At 46.9% G+C, this 13010-nt stretch overlaps 2 protein-coding genes across 3 annotated transcripts in view; both read left to right on the forward strand.

The window, feature by feature from the left end:
- Nucleotides 1-13010, forward strand: part of MYG1 (MYG1 exonuclease) — a 225535-nt gene that overhangs the window by 14393 nt on the left and 198132 nt on the right. The window lies entirely within an intron of this gene.
- On the forward strand, nt 1947-11994 carry LOC310671650 (leucine-rich repeat-containing protein 3-like). 2 transcript variants are annotated; one of them, XM_083428022.1, is made up of 2 exons: nt 1947-2276; nt 6384-11994. In XM_083428022.1, exon 2 carries the CDS (start codon nt 6454-6456, stop codon nt 7204-7206), a length of 753 nt encoding a protein of 250 aa, XP_083284148.1. In that variant the 5' UTR covers nt 1947-2276; nt 6384-6453; the 3' UTR covers nt 7207-11994. The 2 variants fall into 2 exon arrangements, with proteins under 2 accessions (XP_083284148.1, XP_083284149.1); XM_083428023.1 differs by lacking the exon at nt 1947-2276 and adding an exon at nt 2496-3144.

Here is a 13010-nt window from a genome sequence, read left to right on the forward strand (position 1 = left end):
AGAGCAAACAGCCTCTTGTGCAGTGCAGATTTTTCTGGGTATATTTTACAGAGACTGTTTTGTGGGCACCGCAAGTATTGAAGGGGACACGGGGGCCTGTAGGTAAGAGGTAAACCCTCAAAGCCGCAGCAGGACAACAAATGAAAGCAAGCCTTTGGGAACGGGTTGAAAGCTTCGCCTGCTCTTCCCAGAGTCTTTCAGGAGTTGGGCACATGGGAAGATAACCCGGGCCTTGGGGCTTTTATTTATATCCCGCCTTTCCCCTGGACTACGCAGGTGGCGCTGTGGTCTAAGCCACTGAACCTAGGGCTTGCCTATTGGAAGGTCAGCGGTTTGAATCCCCGCGATGGGGTGAGCTCCCATTACTTGGTCCCTGCTTCTGCCAACCCAGCAGTTTGAAAGCACATCAAAGTGCAAGTAGATAAATAGGTACCGCTCCGGCGGGAAGGTAAACTGCGTTTCCGTGCTTCTCTGGTGTCGCCAGAAGCGGCTTAGTCATGCTCACCACATGACCCAGAAAAACAATCTGTGGACAAATGCCGGCTCCCTCAGCCAGTAAAGCGAGATGAGCGCGCAACCCCAGAGTCATCCGCAACTGGACCTAACAGTCAGGGATACCTTTACCTTTTACTTCCCCTGGACTGGAACTCAAGGTGGCTTACAAGACCTACATTGGCTCCCAGTATGTTTCTGAGCACGATTCAAAGTTTGCTGCTGACCTTTAAAGCCCCAGAGAGACTCGGCCCAGTATACCTGAAGGAGCATCTCCACCCCCATCATTCAGCCCAGACGCTGAGGTCCAACTCCAAGGGCCTTCTGGCGGTTCCCTCACTGCGAGAAGTGAGGTTACAGGGAACTAGGCAGAGGGCCTTCTCGGTAGTGGCACCCGCCCTTTGGAACGCCCTCCCATCAGATGTCAAGGAAATAAACAACTATCTGACTTTTAGAAGACATCTGAAAGCAGCCCTGTTTAGGGAAGTTTTTAATGTTTGACTTTTTTTGGTATTTTTAATATTTTGTTGGAAGCCACCCAGAGTGGCTGGGGAAAATCAACCAGATGGGTAGGGTATAAATAAATTATTATTACGAAATGAAAGCAGCATGGATAGAAAACAGAACGCTAAAAACATAGAAGAGACCGGTTTAAAAGTAATTACGCTATAATAGAATTAAAACAATATAAAAACAAATCATTAAAATACAGATTGTGAAAATGGCAGCACTATTCAAAGCCCTTTTAAAATAAAAGTCTGTTCCCGAAAGCCTTTCAGAAGAAAATGGTTTTCACCTGCCAGAGGAAGGACAAAGAAAGGCTCACTGGGAAGGGCGTTCTGAAGTCTGGGAGGAGCCACCACCAAGAAGGCCCTCTCCCGTTTCTCCACCAAACGTGCCTATGAGCATGGCAGGACTAAGCACAGAGTATCTGCGGATGATCTTGGGGCCCAGGCACCAAGGCAGGTTCATAGGAGGGGAAATGCTCTTTCAGATAGCCTAAGCCATGCAGAGTTCCACATGTCAAACCCAGTACTTTGAACTGTGCACAGAAACAGGAAGTAGAGAATCAAAGTGATGGGTTTGGAAGCAAATAAAAGAGGAAATGTGGAGATGGCAGTACTGAATCGGTGGCGCATGCCCTCCTGGCTTGCACTCTTGATTAAGTCTTGAGGAATGAGATTAACACCCCTCTTTTATTGTCCCTTCCGGGTCGCCCAACCACTGCCACAGTCTCCTTTCTCTTGGCACATCAAGATGAGCAGGTGACGGCAAAGGTTGCAAGGTTTTTAGCTGGGACAATCAGAATAAGATCCACTATTTGACTATTGATTCAAAACCCTAAAATGTATTTTATATAACTGATTTTTTATTTCTATTCTTTGTATATCGTATTGTTGTTTTATTGGTATGGCCAATGGCTGATGCAAACAAAGATTCATTCATTCAACCAAGGCACCACTGTATAGCAGAACTGAGTTGCACAAGTATAGCTGTCCCTGCTGCTGCTGCTTCTCATGCAGTCCAGCAGGGGCAGGCTGTCCCCTCTTGGTTGTCAGCGCTTGTGTGTGTCTCAAGCTCTTTTGCTGATGGGCAATAGACAGAGAAGCTGAGCCAGGAGGATGCACTCCTAGAATCCTGCCCCCAAAGCTTCTGCCACCTGCCCACACGCTCCCAAAGGAAGCCCAGCAGATGTTTCGGGTGCTACTGAGATGGTCCCTGGAGCCACAGTCAGACCGGACCTGTTTCGGACCAGACTGACCACGAGAGCGCTGTTCACACAGGTGTGTTTGGAGCAATGTGAAGTACAGGGGGGGCTGGGGGTGCAGGGTGAGAGTAAAAAGGCTTAAAACAGACTCCTGTGGTCTTTTGACAGCAGTCCGAGACAGAAACTCAACGGACTGTGCTTTCCCTAGCACTGTATTCAATTGATTGTTGTGGTTTTGAAAAATCTAGAAGATTATCTAACAAGAAATCCTGCTAGGGTAAGGGTTTTTTTATTGTAAGGTGGGGCTCAAGGTGGGGTTACATGGATCTCCCCCTCCTCATTTAGTCCCCACAGCAACCCTGCGAAGTAGGCTAGGCTGAGAAGAATGACAAGGTCACCCAGCGAGCTTTGTGGCCAAATTTGAACCCTGGCCACCCAGGTCTTCTAACCATTACACAACGCTGAGGTTTTGAGTTCCCAAACTGGGAAGGTGTGTGGGTCTGCTCTCACGCCCTTGAAGAGCAGGCTGAATTCGCAAGGGGGTCTTTTTCACAGCATCAAACCAAACAAGATGACCTGCTAATGTCTGCATGGACGCTCTTAAAGGCGCTGCGCAGAGGCTGCTAGGAAATTTGGCAACCCTAACTGAGCAAGTGACTTAAGAAACACAGTCAACTGTTGAATAAGTCACTCAGTACAGACTAACCCACTTCATACAAGTTTTGGCAATGTTCCTGAACGAGCCCTTTTTGGGACGCGGTAGCTAAGCAAATTAATACAGTCCTGAAATACCAGGAGCGTTTTTTTCATCCTTGCGGCTGCAATCCCGTCCCTGCTTAACCTGCATGAGTGAGCCCCAAGGGAATGCACTGTTACAGCACAAATCTACGTTTATTTACCTGGAAGTAAGATCTACGGTGTTCAATGGGAATTGCTCTCCTCAGGTAAGGATGCAGAGGATTACGAGCCTTTATCTACTCTAAATCTGTATTTTTGTCACCTGGGTGCTTAATCCTAAGGGACAGAAAGCATGGCTTGCTAGAGAAACCTTGAAAAAGAGAAACTAGGGCACCAGCAGGAGGAACTATTAAACCCAGGGTTCCTCCAGATGACCTTATTGTGCATCATCCTGATTTGATCGCACAAAGCTTAGATGGTAGTTGAACAAGGTCAGGTCTTTAATGTTTTGATTTCCTTTTGCGGGGTGGTTATATGACAATAAGCAGTCCTCCCGATTTGCTTGAGGATTGTTTACATGTCTTATTGTTCATTTAACCTACACTTTTGAGGGCCTTTCCCTGTAATTTTCCAAACTACAAGAAGTCTGTCGCTTTTTAAGTGGATTTGTTGGGCTAGGGCGACAGGGCGCTTTAATAAACTTTTAGTACACAAACCTAAAATTCCACTATGCACTTGAATCCCTAAAAACTGTGACCGTCTGGAGGAACCTGTATTTAATTCAGAGTGAGAGAACAGCTTTTAATAGATACTTTGGATCGCCCTCTTTTGGAGGTAGGTGTGTAATTAGTAAAAGATACATGCACAACAAGCGGGATGCGGGTGGCGCTGTGGGTAAAACCTCAGTGCCTAGGACTTGCTGAGCGTATGGTCGGCGGTTCGAATCCCCACGGCAGGGTGAGCTCCCGTCTTTCGGTCCCAGCTCCTGCCCACCTAGCAGTTCGAAAGCACCCCTAAGTGCAAGTAGATAAATAGGTACCGCTCTGGCGGGAAGGTAAACGGCATTTCTATGTGCTGCGCTGGTGCAGGCTCGCCAGAGCAGCTTCGTCATGCTGGCCACGTGACCCGGAAGTGTCTCCGGACAGCGCTGGCCCCCGGCCTCTTAAGTGAGATGGGCGCACAACCCTAGAGTCGGACACGACTGGCTCGTACGGGCAGGGGTACCTCTACCTTTACCTTTTTACACGCACAACTCAGGTTATACCATCCCAATGCAGAGGTGCAACAGATTTACTCACCCTCAGAATAATAATAATAATAATAATAATAATAATAATAATAATAATAATAAATTTTATTTATATCCCGCCCTCCCCAGCCGAAGCCGGGCTCAGGGCGGCTAACAACAATAAAACAGTACAAAAGTACAGCACAAACAACACTCTAAAATCATTCATTATAAAATTAATTAATTCAAGCCACTGGCAACCATTGGGCCAGAGCTCTGCGAAGATTGCCGATGGAGGGAGTCAGGCTGTGCCCTGGCCAAAGGCCTGGTGGAACAGCTCTGTCTTGCAGGCCCTGCGGAAAGATGTCAAGTCCCGCAGGGCCCTGGTCTCTTGTGACAGAGTGTTCCACCAGATCGGAGCCACGGCCGAAAAAGCCCTGGCTCTAGTTGAGGCCAGCCTAACTTCTCTGTGGCCTGGGATCTTCAAGATGTTTTTGTAGAAGAAGCACAACCAAAACAGTGACTCGTACAGAAGCAAAGGGGGTGAGCACTGGTTTTCTTGCTCAAGGAATCATAGCTGGAAAAGACTTTGCAGGTTGTTTAGTCCAGCATTAAATGGTTGTATCTTGGTAATTCGGCTCCATACATGACAAAAAAGGGAGATCATAATCTTTCAGTTTGTTCTTGTTTCTGACTCCCTTCATTCTGGTAAATTCAGTTAATTTCACCATTGTTGTAAAGTGGTATCCTTTCACAATCCAGTCTTTTTTAATCTTGGTATTTGACATGGGCGCCATTTGGCAGCTAGTGATGCATAAAATTTCTTACCAGAATGACTAGCTCAGAACTGTATCTTTCCCCATATATCCCAAAATAATCAACAATGGGCTTAAAAGTAATTGACATCCAATTATAACTTCAATAGTCTGAATAGTTTTCCCCCAGTCATTCTTCGCTTTTTCAGATTAGTTGACACTTTTCTAGAACTGATCATCAAGATTCTTGCTACGTGGTGGAAAGTTAGATACTCCGAGTTTTTAGTGTTATTCTTATTACTGCTCCCACACATTTTATAAGCACTGAACATCATTCACCGCCAGCACCCCAAGTATTATTCTAATAGACTACTTCCACTGTCGAAGGTTTAGCTGTGATTGTGTGTCTGTCATTCCAATTTTCCCACACTCAGCTACACACCCATTTTATCTGCTGCTGAATCAGAGGGGGGTGTGAAAACTCTGAAGGGGCATGGCATGGGCATTTAAAAGACCCCCCTAAACAGATTATGCTGTCAGAGGGTATGTGCCAAGAATAAAATATAAAGCAAATTTGGAAAGAGGCTCCTTTCAAGGAACACAAAAGTTATGGGTGCAGAACTGAGCACAGCAGCCTTTGCGACATATAGCAGGATTTAAAATCTGGACAGAGAAACGCTAAATAAGTTTTAGAGAAGCTAAAGTGCTGGGAGGAGCAAAAGGGGGAGCCATGGGGGGTAGGGAGAGAGAGAACAGTTGTCCCAAATGATCACTATGGTAATGATCAGATCACTACAAAGAACCAATTTCCACTTTTAAAAACAAGAAGATCGCAAATCAAGGTGAGATGCGGACTGCAGCACATACCTGGAGCAGATGTTGAAGCCTTGTGAAAAATATATATATATGCTAGAATGGTCAGTCCTTTTTTTCTGGGGGTACTCAAGAGTACAAAGTACCCGCACATTTTTTCTGGAAGGAAAACACAGGTTAAAAAGGTGGTCCTTACTGTGGCTAAAAAAAAAAAAAAAAGGTAAAGGACCCCTGGATGGTTAAGTCCAGTCAAAGGTGACTATGGGATTGCGGCGCTCATCTCGTTTTCAGGCCAAGGGAGCTGGCATTTGTCCACAGCTAGCTTTCTGGGTCATGTCGCCAGCAGGACTAAACTGCTTCTGGCGCGACGAAACACCGTGACGGAAGCCAGAGCGCACGGAAACGTCGTTTACCTTCCTGCCAGAGCGGTACCTATTTATCCACTTGCACTGGTGTGCTTTCGAACTGCTAGGTTGGCAGGAGCTGGGACAGAGCAACAGGAGCTCACACCGTCGCGGGGATTCGAACTGCCAATCTTCTGTTGAGCAAGCCCAAGAGGCTCAGTGGTTTAGACCACAGCACCACTCGCATCCTGGTAACTTACTGTAACAGCACTGGGTGTGGTAATGTTGTTAAATCAAAGCCATGGAATGTGTTAGGAGGCCCTTTCTCACTGGCTCATTTTTGTCTCCCCTGCCCTCTTTTCCAGGTCAGATTCTGGGCCCTTCTCCACCTTGTGACCCCCGCCACACCCAGAGAGAGAGGAGAGCAATGCAGAGATGCCAGCATCATTCTCCCTCTTCCTCCTGGTCCTGCTCTTGCACGGCGGCCTCTCCTGCCCGCAGAGCTGTGACTGCCCGCCGGGGAGCGGCGTGGTGTGGTGCAACCGGAAGGACCTGGTGACCATCCCTTTCGACATTCCCCACGACACCCGGGTCCTCTACCTGGACTCCAACTGGATCACCCACGTCCCCAACGGGGCCTTCTACGGCCTGAAGCAGCTCCGCGAGCTTCACCTGGCGGACAACCTGATTGAGAGCATAGCGCCGGGGGCCTTCCGCGGCCTGGGCGGGGGGCTGAGGCTGCTGGACCTTTCCGGCAACCAGCTGGAGAGGATGGAGTTTGCCCCCTTTGCCATGCTCACCTGGGTCCGGCTAGAGCTGTACGACAACCCCTGGCACTGCGACTGCTCCCTGCAGAAGCTGGTGGAGGCTCTTCCTCTGGACGCGGAGACCGTGGAGGACGTCGTGTGTGCCACTGCGGAGTGGGAGGAATACACCGGGAAGACGTTAGCCCGCTTGCTCAACACCGGCGTCAACTTCTGCCTGGGCCAGCAGAGGAACACGGACCTGGCCATGCTGCTCACCATGTTTTGCTGGTTCGCCGTGGTCATCACCTACGTCATCTATTACGTCCGACGCAACCAAGCAGAATCCCGACGCCACTTGGAGTATCTCAAGTCTCTGCCCCTGCCCAGCAAGCAGCCCAGCCCGGAGGAGCTGGAAGAAGACACCCTCAGCACCATCCTCTGAGAACCAAGGGTTTTGAGGAACACTCCCTCCCAAAAAACAGAAACTGCTTTGAAAATGGTTATAAAACTTAACTGTTCTCAGCTTCTTCCTATCAAGAAACCTGGGAATTAGGTGTGTTGGGTTGGTTCCCCCTTAAAATGGCCCTTGGACCCCAGTTCTCGCTCCCCTAACCCTATGACCTCCTAGCAAATGAAAGAGGGCCAACCCCATATGCCTTCAGGGGATGCAGGTTGGAAGCCAAAAATGAGTTGCTTAAAATCCGATTTCCCCCTTCTGCACAATACATTTTTTTCTGAATTACAGGCTGCATTGCTCCTATGCAGTAAACCTAATCCCCCGCCCCTCGCAGAGAGTCCTCAAGCTTCTCTTTTCCCATTTGCCAGGGATTTAAGCAAAGATATTACAGCTTAATGCTAGGGGGATTAACCATGAAACAATCATAAGTCCCTGTTCTCTTAATCCCTTATTTTGACTGGGGCGTTGCTGCCCCATCTGTTCCGCTGCAGCCACTTCCCTTTCAGTGGCTTTTTCTGCCTCCTTCCAGTCCCCTTTTCTCCACATTGTGTGGCAGGGAAACCTGAAGACGGAACAGCTGCATTTAATCCTGCCTCTTTGGTGACTGCAGAACGTATATACGAAGTCAGACCTTTGGGTCTATCTAGTTCAGTGTCGTCTACACTGGCTGGCAGCACCTCTCCAGGGTTTCAACCGGTTATGAGTGGCTCTCCAGTGCTCCAAGCAGGGTTCTCTCCCGATCCTACCTGGAGATGGATTGAGCCCGAGACCTTCTGCATGCAAAGCAGTTGCTCTACAGCAAAGCTACAGCCTTTCTCCTTTCTGGGCTGCAGCTAAGAAACCTGTTTCCAAACACACATTTTCCCCGCTCGTACATTACATTTTACAGACACACACTTTAAACAACTTGGACCAGAGCTTCAAATGAAAGCAGTGTGTGTAAATAAGGTCTCCGCTTTCCAGGTTGTAAGAAATCAATTTTCACAAGCAGTCACCACTATAAAGACGCAGAGACTGCGTGGTTATTCAGTCCCATTCCAAAAATGCAAAGTGTTTTCTGCAGAGGAGCAGAGGCTACTCAATGGGAGCTTCCATGGAAAAGACCCTCCAAACTCAGGAAGTTAGGAGATTTAAGAACCCATAAAACGGCCACTTTTTATTTCAGTATCAAAAAGGAAGTTGACCCCATAGCTGGGATGGCTAAAAGATTCCTGCATTGCAGGAGGAGGAATAGATGGTCCCTTGTGGTCTGTTCCAACTCTACAATTCTATGAGTCACATTTCTTGGGCCTGAAACAGTTTTAAGGCAGGCAATCTCTTTACAATCAGGTACACTTGCAAGCATTCCAGATCCTTATACTTTGAACACAGATAGCAGGCAGGTATGATCTTAAGGTGTACAGGTAGGCTCGGTCAGAAGATCACTGGTTGAAACTTAGCCAGATCCAGAGTGTTTCTGAGAGCAATGCAAGGCCCAAGACTCAAACCGGGCATTGGGGTGAGGGAGCGAAAAGAATCAATTTTTATTACTGGATTGCTTTAAATGTCCCCTTTTATAACATTGGTTCTAAAAATGTAACTGTCCTTCATGAGACTTCTGAAAGACACAAAATAAAATGTATGAAACCCAATAATATGGAGCTTGGTCCTTCTTTCTAAATATGCCTTTGGCGATCTTTAAGAAGAGGCTGTTCAATTTCAGTCCTCGGATTTCATCGTTTCTGCTTATTCCCTCATGCTTCTGTTCCTAGCCACTTTTAATTGACCGAGCCTTTTAAGTAACTGAACCGAATCTATTTTCATATTTTCAAAAAAGAGGCCTTTGTTTCTCTCCTTTGCATGGCAAACTGCTGGCCATGCCTTCTTATCTTAAAATAACTCTTCTGGTTATCAAAGACTGCAACTGCTCTAGAGAACTTTTTTTTTTCTTTGCAATTATGGTAATCACACGGCACTTGAGCAAAAAGTCTGTAGCAGGGAGGCTCGGATTCAACATCGGGCAGAGGCAGCTGATAAAGGCCGCAACCCACCCTACACACACTAAGGAGTCAGCTGTTGCTGAAAACAGGAGACTTTTAAATAGAAATGCACAGGATGATGGATGAGGTGGCAAAAGGGGGGATTTCAGCAGGTGCTGTCGTCTTAACATTGGTACTAAAAACTACCTGCTGAAAAAGAGGTCTTTCAACACCCTTCATAATTTTATAACTCTCAAAAGCCCCCAGACACTTGACAGCTGTGCACACAACTGCTTAGATGTTTTGACAGCTGCACACAATACAGGGATCATGGCACATATATGCTCCACTATGTGCAGGATACAAGTGCAACAGTTTAACTTCTGTATTGCCCCTAAGATAATATGCTGGAAGGGAAAGCTGCCTTTATACAGAATTTGGGCCACACCTAGCTCAGTACTGTTCACACTGACTGGCAAGGTCTTCTGGGGTCACCCCCTATCTGGAGATCCCAGGGACTGAGCCTAGGATCTTCTGCATACAGTGGTACCTCGGGTTACATATGCTTCAGGTTACAGACACTTCAGGTTACAGACTCCGTTAACCCAGAAATAGTACCTCGGGTTAAGAACTTTGCTTCAGGATGAGAACAGAAATCATGCTCCGGTGGCGCGGCAGCAGCGGGAGGCCCCATTAGCTAAAGTGGTGCTTCAGGTTAAGAACAGTTTCAGATTAAGAACGGACCTCTGGAACGAATTAAGTACTTAACCCGAGGTACCACTCTATTAGTTTCCTATTATAGGCATCCCCACAACTACTCTCAGAGCTACTAACTCGGCTCTTAACATTGCTGAATTTGCACAGTTACACTCACACATCCTCTAATATGTTTCATGCCAAAAGCAGAGGCGTGAAATGGAGTATTAAGATCCGAGGATCGTGAAGTACCATGTTTCATTTCTGCTAAAATAAAGCAGCGGAAGATATCAGCCCAGGTCTCTTTTGCATGGGGAAAAAATGAGCATCGAGCCTTTAAGAGCAACAGTTCAGATCACTGAATGTAGCTTAGGTTGTGTTTTATGCAATTATCAGAGCTGAGGCTCATGTTACTTTCTTACTGCCTCTGCTGCTGCTTCTTAACTTATTGAAGAAAGCAGCCATCTCCTTCCTTCTGCAGCTTTTATAGCAGGTGGGGAACCTTTCCCAGCTGCCATTTTTCCTCTGGGGAACCCATGACATTGGCAAACAGCAAAAAAGTGGGTGGAGCAATGGATGAGACTCTTACTTTTGTAGAGCAGTTTACATTCCAGCCATGCAAAAGTCAGAGGTGACTTTGCATCCAAGCAAGCAAGCAAGTGGCACCATCACTGGTTCAAGGAAACATTCCAGCCCAGGCAAAAATACTCAAAGGAGGTGCGGAGCAGGGACAGGGCAGACAGAGAAGCCTCCATAACTGAATTTGGCCTCTGGAGGCTCCCCACCCCTGTTATGTAGGCAGCAAAAGAGACCCCTTGCACCACTTGCCGGACTTTTTCTTGCCTTGTGCTTCTGGCAAGGAAACCTCCAGGGGTTCTGCTGCTCATTCGTTGCAATCCCAACATTCTAGCAACATTTTTAAAAATAAGGGAGAGGAGAAGACTAGGTGCTGATGATGTTGAAGCAGATCCCTGTGCTGTCAGGCAAATGGCTGGTTCCCCTTTGGGTGTTCAGGAAAAGGCAGCCGCTCAAAATGAGGCCCTACTTCAGCAGACTCCATTTCCTCAGCTTTATGTGCTAAGGAAACAAACTAGTAGGAAATCAGAAGTAGCTAAATTCAGTCCTCCACATTTCCACATCAGTTTGCATTTTTATTTTTACAAAAAGCCATTGTGGAAATTCATCAGAAATTTGCTACAAATTTCTCCTAATATACTTCTTTTGCAATTTTTATGTAATGTAAACATTTCTGCAAAACAAGTTTCCCTAGTATAATGCATTTTTATATGTTATTTTCACTGACACATGCATGTTTATGCACACTATGCCCTAGTGTCTGCATTCCTGTGACCCACAGTTCCAAGAGAAAGCCAAATGAGGTTCCTCCTAGGGATAGGAACAAGGATGTTACTGCCCCAGGGGCTTCCTTTTTAACCTCCATCTTACCCGAAAGGGTTCTTAATGAATCATCCCCCTAGGGAATAGACAGGGTGAAGCAGAATAATTGAGTACCGTGTGATTCTCGACAGCCTCACCCCTGTCCCTTTTAAATTTATCCTAGTGTTTTGAAATGTTTTAACTCATAATGCCAATAAAGGTATTTATTTATTTGCATTCCTGCACATGTTACTTGGCTGGATAATTTTATTGCAAAATTTGTGGAGTTAGACGGATTTTGAAGGATGGCTATGTTTCGGTTTGTGTGTTATATGGGAAAGTGCAAATTGGGTAGATTTGCCTATGAATGCAAAATGAAGAGATTTCTCTCCCCTCCCTAAGTGTCAACAAATGATTAGGATCCTGAATAATCATAATAAAAGAGTAGCAAAGACTCCTGCATGATCAATGAAGGAGGCTACAGCTTCTCAGTATTTGCCAAAGGGTAAGGATACATTTGTGGAAGGTATATTGTGCTCTGTGGAAGGTATAGTAAAAAAACCCCAGAACAAAACCCAATCTTATGGCTTATGTTTTTCCTTCCATGTACACCCATCACTCAAAATGTAATTGTGGCAAAGCAGATGCTTGCATTCTTTTCACACAGGACAGCAAACACCACTGTGCATTTTATTTCCTATATAGAAATAATATCCCAGAAGTGGCTGGCTTGTAGATGCCACCCGTGCTCCAGTGGCGCAGCGGCAGTGGGAGGCCCCATTAGCTAAAGTGGTGCTTCAGGTTAAGAACAGTTTCAGGTTAAGAACGGACCTCTGGAACGAATTAAGTACTTAACCCGAGGTACAACTGTACAAAGCAGATGCTCTACGACTGAGCTATGGCTCCTTGATCTCTCATTATATGTTTCCCCCTTTTATGAAGTGATACAGATAAAAGGTAAAAGTAAAGGTACCCCTGCCCGTTCGGGCCAGTCTTGCCAGACTCTAGGGTTGTGTGCTCATCTCACTCTATAGGCCAGGAGCCAGCGCTGTCCGCAGACACTTCCTGGTCACGTGGCCAGCGTGACAAGCTGCATCTGGCGAGCCAGCGCAGCACACGGAACGCTGTTTACCTTCCCGCTGGTAAGGGGTCCCTATTTATCTATTGCACCCGGAGGTGCTTTCGAACTGCTAGGTTGGCAGGCGCTGGGACCGAACGACGGGAGCGCACCCCGCCGCGGGGATTCGAACCGCCGACCATGCAATCGGCAAGTCCTAGGTGCTGAGGTTTTACCCACAGCGCCACCCGCGTCCCACACTCATTATATGTTTCCCCCTTTTATGAAGTGATACAGATAGCATTGGTCAATTCGGCTCAGTATTGCCTACAGCACTGACTGCCAGTGGCTCTCCAAGGTTTCAGACAGAGGACACTCCCAGGCCTACCTGGAACTGCCAAGCACAGAACTTGGGACCTTCTGCATGCAAAAGCATATTCTCTGTCACTTAGCCACGGCCCTGCCCAACTTCAGTCTGCCCACACACCTCTTTCATCCCAGTATGCAAACAGTGGAAAGGGATGCGAAATTGGCAGATCCATAAGCAGCACAACGATCTGTGAAAAAGATCCTTGCAGGGGACGAAGCAGAAATAATTGAAATATCCAGGAACTGCTGCTTGTGCGGATGGAGGATGTTGACTTAGGATAATTTCCGAGATACGATGCCCTCTGAAGCTGATGACGTAAAAGCCCTAAGAA

Source organism: Podarcis tiliguerta (assembly GCF_965153285.1).
Source record: "Podarcis tiliguerta genome assembly, chromosome: 2".
NCBI classification, from domain to species: Eukaryota; Metazoa; Chordata; class Lepidosauria; order Squamata; family Lacertidae; genus Podarcis; species Podarcis tiliguerta.